Here is a 15828-nt window from a genome sequence, read left to right as displayed (position 1 = left end):
CAGTTGTAAAGGGTACGTATAGCACCAGATCGTCGGCATAGCAATGAAAGGTAATGTAGATGCTGGTGTAGACATCTTCCAAAACAATGGCTTCCATTGACCATGAAATTACCCTCAAGCCCCCCCCCCCCTACCCCCATTCAAATAGTATAGGGGGCTTGTCACTCCAACGCCTCCGTAAGATGGCAAAGTCTTCTCTGATGGCTGATGATGAGCGCTAGTGCGGTGGCTGAAATTTGAATATCTAATGCAAGTGTTTACATCCGTTGCCGCCATGTTTTACATAAGCTATCGCGTGAACAGACTTATTCACGTGTGATTTTAATTGCATTTCTCATTTAGTGGAAACACCGGAATTGCGAAATTGTGTTAGCAGAATATCAACAATGGTTTGTCCACATTTATAATGGAAACACAGCTACTCACAGCTGTAATTACTTAGGGCCAAACATAAATGCATGCAACAATTTTCTGATTTATTTCGTCAACATTTTCAGAACAACCATTTTTTCTCTTTCATAATCATGCTAATTTATGTTGGTCTATTTCAAAAAACAATCCCAATACCATATATTGAAGTTTGTGTATTAATCAGTTTTAGTACTCTTATAAGGCATTGTATGTAATTCTCCACACTCTTAAATACCAGCTAGTCTATGCAAAAAGAAGTTAGTCGTTTCACTGATATTGTGAAATGAAACAATCTTACTCTTTTCAGTATATGTTCAGCCTCAAAATGCAAAGAGCAACAAGTCATATTTAGACTTTGCAAAACAGATCTCCCAACACATGTGGAAACATAACTGAGCCAAGAAACAATCTTGTTTGCAATCTACATCAGTCATGTTTTATACAGTCCACTCTGAGAGTTGGCGTTTTGTTAAAGAGAAGGAAAAAAAAAAAAAGGGACGGTGAATGTTCCACCTTGTGAAAACCGCTGTCTCTTAGTCGTTCTTCTGTAAGGCACAAGATTAAAAGGGGTGTTTGTCCAATGAAACCCAGAGCAAAGGGCCAGCAGGGATGTCTTGAGTGCCTGTTTCACAGGGTTATCCGGATACAGTGATGCTTCAGTCTGCAGGGGAGAGTCCCACGGTTTAACTGGTAAAACTCCACTAACTGGATCAGGTCAGTAAATCGTGTGTGACCGTCATCCAAAGTGTAGTACAGCTCCCCTTCATCGTCCACCTGAAGTGGAACATGCAAAATCAAATTCATATCTGCAAATATATACAATTAATTTCAGTTAAGAGGCTAAGAGGAAGACAAATTTAACTGCAGAGGTTACTTTGAAGGCTTGTCTCTTTATCTATTTTTCATCTGTTTTATTTGAAATTTATTGTACAGTAAATCGTAATGACTTCAAAATAAACAACTACAGTCACATGTAGCCCTTTTTTGAGCCAAATAAAAGAACAAGGAGCCCCAGAGATAATCCACATGTCAGAGTCAGGTCGCATTATGTGAAAAGAAATGTGTGAGAGAGAAATCCTAAATCCTCAATTCATCCATGGGAGGTTCTTCGACGTTTGAAACAAACCACTATTAACAAACTTTTTTTTAAGTGTAAAAAAGTATTCAGAAAGATATTAATATACAGAGGAAAATAACTAAATGTCCACAGTACATGATGGTGGGCTGCAGGTCAGGTGGAAGAGCAGGGCTGATATGAGCCATAACCTCTACAGTAGAAGCATAGGTGGACACTGAAATATTTCACACAATTTTAATTCAAACAATCAAAAGTAAGCTTAGTGATGATAAAGTAATTTTTTAAAGGGCTGATTGACTTGATGACAAGGCAAGCAAACAGTCCGAATATCGATCAAGTTAAAAATCTATGGTGAACATTGAAATAATATGTGACTTGTTATATGGGAATCCTGGAATCATTTTTGATGAAGAAAAATGTTTTTATTGGTGAATTTCAGGCCTCAAAGAATTAAAGCTGTCAGAAAAGTCAGACGAAGTGGCTTTTATTTGTGGTACGTGTTTAGGTTACTGCTCCATATTTGATCTGAAAAACAAGCTGTGCCATTAATTAGAGCAACTGCATTAGATTTTGACCCATATTCTGAATATACAGGTGTTACATAAAAGATCTTTTGACATAATCTGCAATTTGGTCTTCTTTCCTTATTTGTGTATTTTATTACCAGAGATAAAAAAAAAACATTTCTGTCTGCATTTGTAAAATCACCCTCATCTAACCTTTAAAAAGGAGAGATTTGTTCACAGCAGCTTAGATCAATATAGTTAAGTGCACTTACTGGTATGATTTGAAAGTGTTTGATTTTCTGCATGTGGCAGAGCGAGAGAACAAACGTCTTTGGGTTGCTTTGGCTGTCCCTCAGAAGAAACACGCTGGAACAGGAAGACACCTCATCAGTGTAATTCAAGACAAATGATGTGCATTCAAATACAACTTTTGAGACTCATCAACATAAAAAAAGAACTTTCTTTGAGTAGCACATTTAAATATTTATATATTATAGCTTTGATAAATGCCATGTTAGTTGCTTGGCAAGATATCACTGGTGTGTTGATAAATGACAGCATGAAGGACAGTGTTATACTGTGATGATGTAGCACAAAAATATATCAGTTTTAATGGCTATAATTTGTACCCTTTTGTTTACTGCAGATGATTGGTCCAAGTGTAAATAATTATAATTGCACTGCCATGCTTGTGCTTTTTCCCGCAGCAGATAGGAGAAAAAAGCCTCTCTAAGTGATCTGAGCCAAGAGGTCACCCTAGCTGCAAAATCCCAGTTGTCTTAAGCGAGACAGTATGCTAAAATGAAGAGTTAACAACTTACCCATCAATAAAGCCCTGCTGAATAATTAGACGCTGAGCCTCTTCCCGAGACAGCTTTCCATGGAACCACGGCTGAGCCAAGTGGATCGCTGAGGCACAGAGATTGTGAGTTAGTGCTTTTATTTTACGTTTGTACATACATACTGTATATGAAGCAGATAAAGAAGCATTTCACATACCTAGGTTTGGGACTGAGCTCTGCGTGGAGGAGGGGCTCCCGTGACCGCTCAAGCGGTGGCAGCTTTTCCTCTGAGGGAGACATGAGTTATAGCCACAATATAACTGGCAATAATGTTAATACCCCGTTAACCTGTTTTCTCTTAAATTGCTCTTCTAGCTCTGTGAGATGCTTTCAAGAAAGCGGTTTGCAAAAGTATCCATTCTTCCGTCACATGACATTTCGTCACATCACAACAACCCAACCTCAGTGTATTTTATTGGGATTTTATGTGATAGACCAATACGAGGAAGCACAAAATTGTGAAGTGGGAGGAAAATTATGTATGTTTTTCAAACAAAACATTCTTGCAGCCTTTAAAATCAAGGGAGTGAAAATTCCACCGATTCTTCTTTGCAAAATAACTCGAGCTCGGTCAGATTGGATGGATAGCATTAATAGCGCTCTGCATAATCAATTTAATTCAGTTAAAAAATAAGTCCTTCTAAAGGGAAATCAAATTTTGTAACTTATGTCATGCAGGTCTCTTCAAAGAGTAGTTGAAGAATATAGGTTAAAAATCTCACTGGACCTGAGCACCTATTTCCACATCTTTGCCTATATGGCCTGTGGCCAACTAAAAACTTTACTTATTATGGCTTTCTTTCAACCATTTCTTTCTTCTTGCCACTCTTCCTTACAGGGTAGTAACTAGTTACATTTACTCAGTTAAATCCACCAAGTAACTTCATGAAGAAAGAACATATTTGTTTTAACCAAAATCGCATCAGAGATAAACCCTTGAGTTTATGTTACAGTGAGCCTTCTTATTTGTACACAAGTTTGTTATTTTCTATTTGCTGTGCTCATTCAGCCATTCAGAGATTAAATGTAGATATTTTTCATTGGAAGTAATTTTCACTGTTCTACATTACATTATACATTGACTGCTGTAAGCATTGCTTTCAAGGTTAATGTTGAAACAAAATGAGTTAGAAAAGTTTATTCTGCCTGAATTTATTTTGCAGTTATGTTATTATTTGCATATTTTTTCATTTGTGTCTTTAAAATAACAGAATTTGCACATAACTATATATTTTTTGTCTGTTCGATTACATAATTTAAAAGATTAAATCATCAGCTGTTATCGTTAGTTACTCAATACTTGAGCAGCCTTCTTACTGAGTACTTTTTTTACTCTTACTTGAGTAATTTCTTGGCTGACTACTTTTTACCTTTATTTGAGTAAAATATGTTGAAGTAGTGCCACTCTTCTTTGGCTACTTTACCCACCTCTGTGTGAGATATATTTTAAACGATGGGTTAAACGGTGCTTCGTGAGATTTTTTAACGTGACCCAGCTTTTAGCTTCTCCACTATTTATTTGACTTATTTACACAACTTATTCCTGAGCTGTGTGCTGTTTCCCTTGGTCTTCCTAATGCTTGTAGTTTAGTAATATTATTTAACAAACTTCTGAGTCCTTTGCAGAACAGTTGTATTAATTTTTTTTTTTTTTTATTTCATAACAAGGTGGCCTCTGAAGTTGTACTGGACTTTATTTAGAGGTATCTGAGGATACATATATATGCAGTTGTACAAATGTGCAACCTGTTAAAACATTCTTTTGGGGAAAAAAAATTAAAACCCTGCATCTTTTTCCTTCCACCTTCACAATGACGCCACACTTTGTGTTGGTCTATCACATAAAATGTTAATAAAACACTAGTTTATTGCTGTTTGGTAACAAAATATGTAAAGGTCCAAGCAATGTGAAAACATCTGTAGTTTTTAAGCCCTTGATATGTAAAAATAGCAAATTTTAAACAACTAATTGAATTGTCCCCTACTATTTTGATGAGATTATGATAAAGTAGTTTTATCTGATTTTGTATCTTCCACCGACGTGAAACCTGTCTGTCCCCAACTGCGCAGACAGAGGGAACAAATAGGGAGAAAACCTTGGCTCACCCTCCATGACAGGCCTTCCTCCACAGCCACGGACAAAGCTTCGGATGGGTTCTCAATCACTCGTGTCTTTTGACCAGAAAAGTCCATGGCCACCAGCGAGTTCTCAGAGATGCTTCTCTGAAACGGCACAGAAATCATACATTGTTTTATGCACTGACATGAAACCATAAAAACATAAATAATGAAAAAAATATTTTTTTATTAAGTCCTTTCTATAGTGTATGCAACATTTAAAGACTTGCTACATTGTGGGATTATATTGCCACCTAGTGTCTGTGTAATGTGACTCCATCCTCATCATTTATAGATAATTCCAGACAGAAAGCTCTATTGAAAAGGGATTAGAGTGGCTTTGGAAAGAATGACACATGGACACTTTTTACTCTTTTAAGCTCTCATAGAGTGAGTCCCTCTAAATAACTACACACACAGTCAAGAAAATTCTTCTTATGAGGATTACCTCAAAGCCTTTAAATTGCGACACTTATTGCTGTTCCACCAACTAAGCTTTGCAATTAAAATGAGTGCTCCAAACAACGTGTTTTTTTATTTCCCAGCTTTTTATCCTTTCTGACCCACATCACATGCCATAAATACCCATCAGCTCAACTATCATTTAGAAACGGTCGCAATTTTGTGGAAGCATATCATGTTATCTATACATAAACTTTAATTACGCAGCTTGGCATCTAGCTGATTCGCATACTTTCCGATCTTTCTAGCAAATCCTCCTGGCCAAGTCTGCCAGGGCGCGTTCGACCCCATGACAGCAAGAGAAGAAGAAGAGAGGATGAGCTGTCAAATGTGAGAGCAGCTGATCATTATGTATTTTTAGAAGGCTGGCAGTTTGCGAGCATGCCCATAGCCCATAAATAGATTCTGTTTGCTGCCTCAGTAAAGTTTGAGGCTATACTGGGACATGAAGCCCATATTACAACACTGAAGGTGCCTCATTTGTCCTATAGAATTATATTACTGTTTCTTTTTATTATTTCTAATGCAGTTGTGGGGGTTTTAAAGCTGCCTGGGCTGATTTCTTTCAACAGAGGCTAAAAGAAGAGATCAGAAATATTACTAGCTTATAAGACTACATTACGGAATATTTAGTAAGTAGAAACCGTCATCAATTTATAAGACATGGTAAGATTTTATCTTATCAAGCTCAAATGTATTTGTCCATTTTACACTATTGCTTACTTTTACAACATCCCATTACTTTTTTTCTAGACAGATTTCCTGCCACAAGCAAATCCCATTATTAGAGCATTTTACAGCAGGGACCAAGTGTTGAACATAATGTTCTCAGTAAAGATATTCCTAATGACTCTATGGACATGGACTTCAGACCAGGTGTTGGTAACAACATCTGTTGAATAAATCAAAACACAAAATGTGAATTTCTCCAATGTGAGATCAATAAACCCTATCTTATAAAAAGTGTCGTAAACAACAGTTTGAACGCGTACAGATTTATTAAATCTTTGTGGTTTTTGTCAGACTCAAATGAGTCAAATGTAATATTGGACAAAGAAAACCACAGTAAATACAAAAAGGAGTTCAATTAAGTGGGAAAATGAGCTAAACTGACTCTACCCAATGGCGCAATATAAATTCCTCCTTTGTCAAATAATTAATTATCTGAAATTACCCACATTTCTGAACATCAGAGTTTAAGTACACATGCATGTTTTTTTAATCACTTGAAATACAACCTCTTTGACAACACGAAGTAGGCCTTAAAATCAACACACCGTGCTCTGCTCCAAAGAATTTTGGAAAAAAAAAAAGAACGAAAGTTAGCGACATCTATCACTCTGGAAAGGGTCACAAAGCCATTTCAAAGGTTTTGGGGACGTGAACGACCCACAGGGAGAGACGTTACTCACAAATGGAGAAAACATGGAAAAGTGGTGAACCTTTCCAAGATTTACTGACCCACCAAAATTACTCCAAGAGCGCAACAAGTCATCCGGGAGGTCATGTTACAACTATGGACAACATCTAAAGCACTGCAGTCCTCACTTGTCTCAGGTAAGGTAAGTTCCTGATTCAACAATTAGAAAGAGACTAGGCAACAATGACATCCATGGGTGAGTTCTTCTAAGCCCAAAACCATTTCCTAGAGAGAAGAACCCAAAGGTCTGTCTCACATTTCGACAAAAACATTTTGATGATGGGGGTAAAATGATGGTAAACACTGCAACGCTACAAAATGGTGTAAGGATAACATAAACCAGCTTACAAACTCCACACCTGGTGTGGCTTGTTAAAGAGGACATATCTAGCAAAATCCAGTTTTTGGCACCCAAATACATTTTGTTGTATACTTAGTCTCTAGGAATGCAGAGAATTTGAATATAGTCTGTCCAAGTGGTGAATGATATGTGAAAGGGAAGAGCATGACATATCCCCTTTAATAGGAGGCACTTGGGAACCGTCGGCCATCAAAATTGCTGGAAAAATGTATAGACAGTAAACATAACCTTCAAAAATCTAATAGGATTAAGAGTTTTCACATCTGTTCTCATAAAATGTGTCTGACTTTAGATTTTACAGCATTCCTAATATATTTTGACCTTGTTTGGGTTTTCTTTTGCTTCAGCCAATGTCCACTCAAACATACGGATGCAAAAAGAAGAATCAGAAAAAAGCAACAACCAGACATGAGATAGTTGCACAGCCAAAGATAATTTGGTTATTTATTTGTAAAATAATAATTTCACAAGGCTTGCTCTAAAGGAAAAAAAGTAGATAAAGACATTTAGACTGGACTGACCACTGACCACTGTCACTGACACTGTATATACCTTATACCTTATGCACCTTTTTCTTCCTTTTGGCATCTTCTTTTGTTTATTAAGCCGATGTGTGACAAGTGAATTTCTCCACTGTGAGATCAATAAAGCCTATCTTATCGTATCTTACCATACTCCAAAATCCAGCACCAGACAAGTGACCATGGACAGAGTTATGCTCAAGTAGACTTTATTGTTGTCTTTTAATAATCAAACCCTTGGGTGTCATTCCCCTCCAAATATTTTTTTTATCCAGTCACCACTGCTTCAGTTAAACACCCCTGCATTGCTCAGATACGAGGCAAAGGCCTTCATACTTCTGCAGGAATAACCACCACATCTGCGTGTAGGCCGTCATGCGTTGTACTCACTGGCCGATTCAGGTGACAAAAGTTTTGTAATGCCCCTTTTAAGTCAGACACACACAAGTCTCAATCCTCAATTAATAGAAACAATTCTACATATTCAGCTTACCATTGGTGAGGCTTTTTGTTTTTGATGAGGCTGAATGAAATTTTGGTAAAGTTGCATCCCAAACTGAAAAATAGAGACGGTTAAAATGATTAATTTAAAACCCAAATATTACATTACATTTCATTTTCTTACCTTACCCTCTAGTGATTCAACAACAACGAAAATTCATCCATAGAAATCCATATTTTACATTGCACTGGATTGTATGTATGGAGCAGCATGACTGACTAATAACTTACACTGCTCCATCAGATATCCAGACAATGGACACATGCTGCTTCTATCAAGAGCGGGAATGCTAATCCAGCATCACTCGATAGTTTCCCTTGACCTCTTTCCAAAGCTAAATCTGATTCTAGCACTGACTCAGCATTCCACTGCCTAGATATCAGCCACAGTTATTCATCAGCAAGCCAACCTTTAACAAGCGCATGGCTGTGATCCAGCAGGTCTTGGTCTGCTCATCATCCGCACAAAGCAGCTTCAAGTCACGCGTTGAACTGCACTTTGTGGCCTGCAGCGAGACGTTATAAGCAGAAACAATGTTAAAGTGCAATGTGCGTTGCAGTCCCGAAAGCTTTGATAATTCTATTCTCCCATTTAAACAAGTTCAGACATCGTGGAGTAAAGGAAATGATTACTACCTTGACACAGAAAGCAAACTCTGTTGGTGCTCCGTGCATTTTTTTGGCAGACAAAACTGTGTAGACGTCGCTGTCAGTGAAGTCAGCAAAAAACTGGAGATGCCTTGGTTCCTGCACAGCAAAAAGAGCTCATTGTGGAAACGAAGAAAGACTACTGTTGTTTGGTACGTTAAATTATAATATTAATAATAATAAAATCCTAATGTGGCATCATGGGACACATCTTCAACATCAGCCTGAAGCGGCGTAGAGCACCACAGCTGTGGGAAAACCTCCTGTGTGGTACCAGTGCCTAAGACCGCACACCCAAAGACCCCAACAGCTACATGCCGGTAGCACCAACATCACAGATGCTGCAGAGCCGGAGAGGTTGCTGACAGGCTGCTGAGTCTTAGATGCTCAAAGGAGCGCTTTCTGCAGGCCGTTCCTCGCAGCTGCTGTCAGACTTTATAATCTCTGCAGCTCACAACAGACTCAACGTTTACAACATGCTAATGGTTGCACGGGTTCTGATCTGATCATGAATCGTTTACACTGTCTCTGAGATGCAAAGGTACAGTCCCACATGCCTCAGCTACACCAAGATGCTACGATGCTATCATGCATTTTGGATATTATCTCATTGTTCTGTCAAGAGGCTGGTGTTTGTGTCCACTATTAACTTGAATATTTCACTTTTTCTATCTGAGTATTACATATTATAATATTTATAATTCGTAATGATAACATAATATCCACAATATATAGTGCAATATATAATATGTAATAATTATTGTATAATTAAATAATAATTGTGTAATATTACTCTGGCATTTACTTTTACTTTTATCTTTGACGTTTCTGATAAAGCTCTTTCTCTGTTACTTTAGAACTAACTTTAGATTAGATTAGCCTTTTATTTTCACTACTATAAAGTGTGTGCAACTCTCTCTGTGTCTTTGCCACTGTCATGCCCTGATTTCCCCGTTGTGAGACAATAAAGGAATTAACTTACATCATCTTAAGTAGGGGCTTATATAAGTATTCCTAATGCACTCAACCTTTTCATATTTTGTCACATTACAACCACAAACTTTAATTTTACTACATTTTCAAGTGATACAGCACCAAGCAGTGCGTATTTGTCCAGTGGAAAGAAAATCATAAGTGATTTTCAAACATTTAAAAAATCTAAATCCTATAGCGACTGTCTTTCGACGTTAGCTTTCTTCTTGCCAATCGTCAATAGAAAATGTAATTGCGGAGTTCATGACTAATAATTGTCCCGTCAGCAGATTCCTGTTTTGTGAATCTATGTGACTCCACCAGAGTTACAAGGAGCCTTCTCTGTTTAATTCTGCTCTTGCAGTTTAATTGGAAGGCCATGTCTTGGTAGCTTTGCTGTTGAGCCATAATCTTTGAATGTTTTGCATGAACGATATAACAATAGTCTGAGATGTTTAAAGCTTGAGATGTGGTTTTAAATTGTCTTAAAAACTAACTGTGCTTTAAAATTTAAACTCCACAACTTTGTCCTTGATTGGTCTGCTGCTGGCCTTGGTCTTAAAGATCCAATTAGTTAACTAACACTTTCTAGCAAACCTCACAGAACAGCTGCATTTATTAAGAGATTAAATAACATACTAGTGGATTTTACTAATGTGAATTCTGGAGTATACGTAAGGGTATCAGCCCACAGAAACACCAGTTTTTATATTTTTTATTTGTGAACAAATTGGAAAACCTATGTATCATATTCACTCCACCTTACAATCATGCATTACTTGGTGTTTGCCTGTTATGTATAATCTCAATCAATTACATTAAAGTTTTTGGTTGCAGAAAATGAAAAAAAAATTTCAAGAGGTATGGTAACCTTTACAAGACAGGAATAGAGACACATCTGAGGACAATATGCAGGCATATGCCAGTGTTGGAGGTAATTTCAGTTTATTTCATGCTGATAAATGGAAAATAGATTAACTTCTAAAACTTATTTTTTTAAACAACATTTCTTTAAAAAATGTCTTGGCAGTGAAAATACACTGTAAGAATACCTAATTTTGCATCAAAACGAGGACATGGAAAAATCTGAGAGGTGGGGTGTGATCATTTAAAATTGAGCTTTAATTAAAAAAAAAAAAACACTTATCAACACTTATCTGTCACTATGTTTTGTCACCATGCTATGCTATAAGAGATAAGTTTATATTTAGATACTGTATACTGACAGTATCAATAGCTACCTTGTGTGAAAGATCACTCTCAGTAAAAAAAAAAAAAAGCTGAAAGACTTGCATTGTTCTGCTTTCATGTGACACACTGTTCCCGCTTCCTTATTTAAAGTAATGCTTCAGCCATTAATGCCTGTGCTGACTGACTAGCAATGTGTTTGACCAAGACACCAGATGGATTGTAAACATGCAGGGCGAAAAGCGGGCGCCATACCTAACCCACCTGTATTTTAACAACAAAAGGCCTACTGTTGGAAGAAATGAAAGCAGTTGAAAAGTGGGTGTGCTGGGATGGCTGCAGCCCAGGTATAAGCTTCACTTGTCAGCAGCAAAGAGAGTATGGTTTCCACTGCAGCTGACCTCAGGAAAATTAAGCTCAACTTGCTCTAGTGCCTTTTTATAACACGTTTGGCGTTCATGCGAGGATGTGTACTGATATTAAACTAAGAGCAGCCTTCGTTTTTTTTTTTTTTTCTTTTTTTATGCTGTATGTGTGAACTACAAGGGCAGAGCATTTAGACCCTTCTGAGAACAACTTGTATCAAATCTAAATAATGCAAAAGTGAATCATTTTGGAACCATAATAGGTATGTTTCTAAATGTTGTCATTTAAATTAAATCAATTAAGTATTGAAAAACATTATTTAATTCTTTATTAATCGATCAGTTGTTTTACTAACCTTGGAGGTCCCCTTAGTGGAGAAGTAAAGTCCTGATCTCCGTAAAACAAAATAAAACTTCTTCCAGGACTTCTTGCTCTGCTCTTTGACATGAAGGTGGCCGTGGATCTCAGGACAAGTGCTGGATTTGAGGAACGTCTGGTTTGGGTGGAGAAATATTTGAGTATTCACAGCTCTTTTCAGACCATTGATGCTCAAAATCAGAGCTTTGCCGACAGAAAAAGAATCCTACCTCAATAAGCTCGGAGGAATCCACAATGCCATTAGTTTCTGTGGATATGGAAACCATGTGATCTGGGAAAAAGTCCTACAAAATTTAGCAAGATTTGTTTAGCATTAATTCATATTTTTTAACATTCTTAAGATGTGTGTGATTCAGTGGCAGTTTTTGGGTGGCAATGGTGAGGTGGGTGGGGCATAAGCACCAGATAGAAATATAAGACTTATGATATGTCCTTAAGCATTGTTGCAATTGATTTTATATATCTGTAGTCAATATATTCTTGATTGCTGCTGGAAAAAGGAAACCATGTTATGTTTTTAATGAGAGAATTCACTAAACAAAACCTTGTTTCTGAATTTTAATATTGGGCTTGTTCAGGGCACCATCCATGCAAGAACCACCACTGGTTTGATCATTTTATATTCATTAATAATTTGTGGCAAACTCACCAAGGGTTTCTTAAAGAATTCATATTTAGCATAATTCTTCCTAAAGTACAGCCGACAGTCTGTGTCCATCCCACTGCCTGATTGCACATCCATAACATATTCATGATCTTCTATGATCCTCTCTGAAGAAAACACAGGGGGAGAACATAACATTAATGAATGAAAAGTTTAAACAAGTGTGTACCCAACTACATGGAAACAGGTGTATTATCCAACCAAAGTCTAAAACATAAGTTTAAATGTTCTCACCTGAAAGTGACAGTTATTGGAAAACATAATACGGAAAAACTTTCATTGATTAACTAAATGTATTCTTTAATGATATGTTACCAGTTGTCCTTTGAATGAAAGAAATCTTCTTGAGCCAAAATGTTAGGTAAAATAATTATTTCCAAGAACTTGGAACAATCTTGCCATGAAGCTTAATGTGTGCCGGGAGCTGTGTTAAAAATTAACATCAAGAAAATTATACGGCGAAAACTCATAACATCAACAAATTTAATGCATTTTTACTAATCTATAGAGGGGGTGTATGTACATGTAGCATGAACTATTTTAATGCTTAGGAAAATATCACAATATTTACAGTAAACACGTTCACTGTAAGGCAGCACCCAGTTTATTTGGCCCATTACAAACTTTGAAAACTAGTCAAGGCCTGCATATTACTTAGATGACTAACTCTGTTAATCAGCTTCTCTGCCCCTGTGAAGCCAGTACAGCACAGTTCCATTTAATTCATTCATCTTCCAGGAACTGCTTGCTTACTCTTCCCACAAGAGTCCGGGCATTATTATGCACCAGGAGGAACCCAGGACCCACCGCACCAGCCAAGGATCTAACAATGGGTCTAAGTATTACATCCTGATACCTACTTGCAGTCACGGTGTCATTTTTTGCGTATATATCTGTGTCCCTGTATGATTCCCCAGACCAACACTGAACCACCACCAAACTGATCATTTGAACAATGTTTCAGGAAGTATAACATTCACTGCAGCTTCTCCAGACCCTTTCATGTCTGTCACAAGAGCTCAGTGTGAACTGTCTCTCATCTGTGAAAAGAACAGGGCGCCAGTACCGAACCTGCCAATTCCAGTGTTCTTTGGCAAATGCCAGTCAAACTCCATGGTACTGAGCAGTGAGCAAAGGGCCTACTAGAGGATGTTGGGTGCTCACACCACCTTCATGAAGTCTGTTTCTCATGGACATTCACACCAGTGGCCTGCTGAAGGTCATTTTGTTGAGTTCTGGCAGTACTTATTATGTTCCTCCTTCCACAAAGGAGCAGATACAGCTGAAGGGTTAAGGACATCCAGCAGCTCTGTCCAGATTTCCTAGAGTAATTGCTTGTCTCCTTGAGTCTCCTCTATGCTTCTAAGACTGTGCTGGGAGACACAGCAAATCTAGGAATGGCATGTACTGATGTGCCATCCTGGTGGAGTTGGAAAGCTTGTGCAAATTCTGTAGGGTCCATGTATCGCCTTATATTAATGGCAACAATGACTCTGGTCAAATGCGTATTATAACTATCAGACCATAATCTAATAGCCCAGAAAAATATGAGACTCAAGGAGCTTCCTATGACTGCCCTCACAGCAGGATGCCTCCTGAGATCTACAAAACTTTTCTCCCGATTCAAATCACCCTCTTTCCTGCCGCCTCCTGCAGCAACAAGCAGCATCGGAGAGCCACTGTTTGTCTATTTAATGGCCAGTTAGGAAAAACATCTTAACTTAGACATAAGCTAAGAGCAGTCTGCTTTCTGTGAAATCAGACATTGAAGCAGGTAGCCAGCCACCACAGAAGCAGGCTGCTTGTGATCTTTTCCTCAGCTTTTGCAAGGAAAAGCTGACCTGAGACTGCATGAAGTATTTCTTATGGCTGGAGGCCGGCAAGAAGAACTGCACCTCTGCAAGCCATGCAGAGATCCCCACAAGTCCCTACCGAACACTACTGATCAGTCACGTTGCAGCCTTCATAGGCCCGATACGAGGACAGCGCCGAATGGAGCTGCACCAGAGTAGGCGTACAGAAGCCCCCTGAAGCTGGCATCAAGGAGAGCGAGAGCAGCCCGTTTCTCGCTGCTAGCCCGACCCTCACTCAACAACACATCACCATTGGTTGTTGTCCAGTCACCAGAACAGGACACAATAAAAGATAAGGTTTGTCAGCGAAAACAGGGAAAGTTAGTTTGGCTCTAACAATTTGGAATTGTTTATTTCTGATGTGTTTTCACTGTGTTTTTAAGGTTAAACTGAGGATTAGACCTGAAGCTAACAGGCTAAGCTAACGGCTAGCCCTCTTTGACCCTGAAGTTAATGTTTTTTTTAGTTGTGTTTCAGTGGCTTGACAAACTTATTTTTTTTAATGCATGTTTTAAACACTGATGAGGCGAATAATATTTGTGCTTTTTGGCCAACTCATTACAATTAAATATAACTAAAGGGTCAGTTTAAATAAGCTCTGATGTCCGCTAGAATTAGGCCTACCTGCAATCAGCTTGCTACTTTCCATGTTAAACATAACTACAGTTTGTTAAAACATAGCCTTGTTTCATTTCATTCGATAATGCCGTGGCACAGGTGTTCGTATAACATTAATAAAGAACATTAATGCTGATTAATGGCATTTTGGGCAACTTAAGAGAAAGCTATCAACCTAATTTACTTAAGTTTAGTCCCTTGACCTGGGCATGCTTCTGACATAATTTTCAGTCATCCGTTCACCTAAAGTTTTTTTTCCACACTTTTTAAGTTACTGACTGAACCTAAGTATTTCTGGAGAAATAATTTTCACTAGCCTAGTAGAAAAGAATTGTTGATTGAAATAAATTATTTCATGTAAACAACATCAGTACTGTCATTTCCTGGGTTAACATCTATTTCTGTTAAAAAAAATTATTATATTTGAAGAGAAGTTTTCTCTCATTTATTCCATGTGTGTGCCAAGTTTGCTTTTAGAGAATGCTAGAGCCAGAATCACTCTTTCACCTGTTGTCCTAATATCAAAGTCAAATTGGGGTGATATTTACAGGAAAATACCTGACAAACCGAGGGTTATTTGATTGAACAATAAATGTCTTTAAAACATTTAATTGCACAACAAATGCAAAACTACTGAAAACCAGTCAAAAAGACATGATAAGGGAAAAAAATGTCTGGACTCAACCTGTTTTTGCTGCTACCTCATTAGTACACCTGTTGTTAATTTCATTAACATCAGAACAACAGACACTAATTAAGCAACCTCTACTAGTGAAATAACCATATCAATATTCAATATAACATGTCCCAACCCCATCATCCATGATGGGGCATGCTAAAGGTGTACACTTAACACCATTCAAAGTAGACGAGAATAAACAGCAATTACTGACATGCAAATTAAACTAGTGAATAAATTTA

General features: G+C 37.7%; 1 protein-coding gene across 2 annotated transcripts in view; it reads right to left on the bottom strand.

Annotated features, from left to right (window-relative positions):
- Window positions 1-569: 569 nt before the first annotated feature.
- The window catches only part of grb14 (growth factor receptor-bound protein 14), a 33335-nt gene continuing 18076 nt past the window's right edge, over window positions 570-15828 (bottom strand). For both annotated transcript variants that reach the window (XM_036139404.1, XM_036139405.1), the window contains 11 exons: window positions 12422-12543; window positions 11982-12056; window positions 11750-11887; window positions 8857-8967; window positions 8631-8726; window positions 8213-8275; window positions 4944-5060; window positions 2995-3064; window positions 2817-2904; window positions 2268-2361; window positions 570-1185 (listed from right to left, as the gene is read on the bottom strand). In XM_036139404.1, the coding sequence (XP_035995297.1) occupies window positions 1039-1185; window positions 2268-2361; window positions 2817-2904; window positions 2995-3064; window positions 4944-5060; window positions 8213-8275; window positions 8631-8726; window positions 8857-8967; window positions 11750-11887; window positions 11982-12056; window positions 12422-12543 (1121 nt within the window). In that variant the 3' untranslated portion in view covers window positions 570-1038. The remainder of the gene's footprint in view (window positions 1186-2267; window positions 2362-2816; window positions 2905-2994; window positions 3065-4943; window positions 5061-8212; window positions 8276-8630; window positions 8727-8856; window positions 8968-11749; window positions 11888-11981; window positions 12057-12421; window positions 12544-15828) is intronic.

This window comes from Fundulus heteroclitus, chromosome 7 (genome assembly GCF_011125445.2).
Source record: "Fundulus heteroclitus isolate FHET01 chromosome 7, MU-UCD_Fhet_4.1, whole genome shotgun sequence".
Classification (NCBI taxonomy): Eukaryota; Metazoa; Chordata; class Actinopteri; order Cyprinodontiformes; family Fundulidae; genus Fundulus; species Fundulus heteroclitus.
This window is presented reverse-complemented; position numbering and strand designations above follow the sequence as displayed.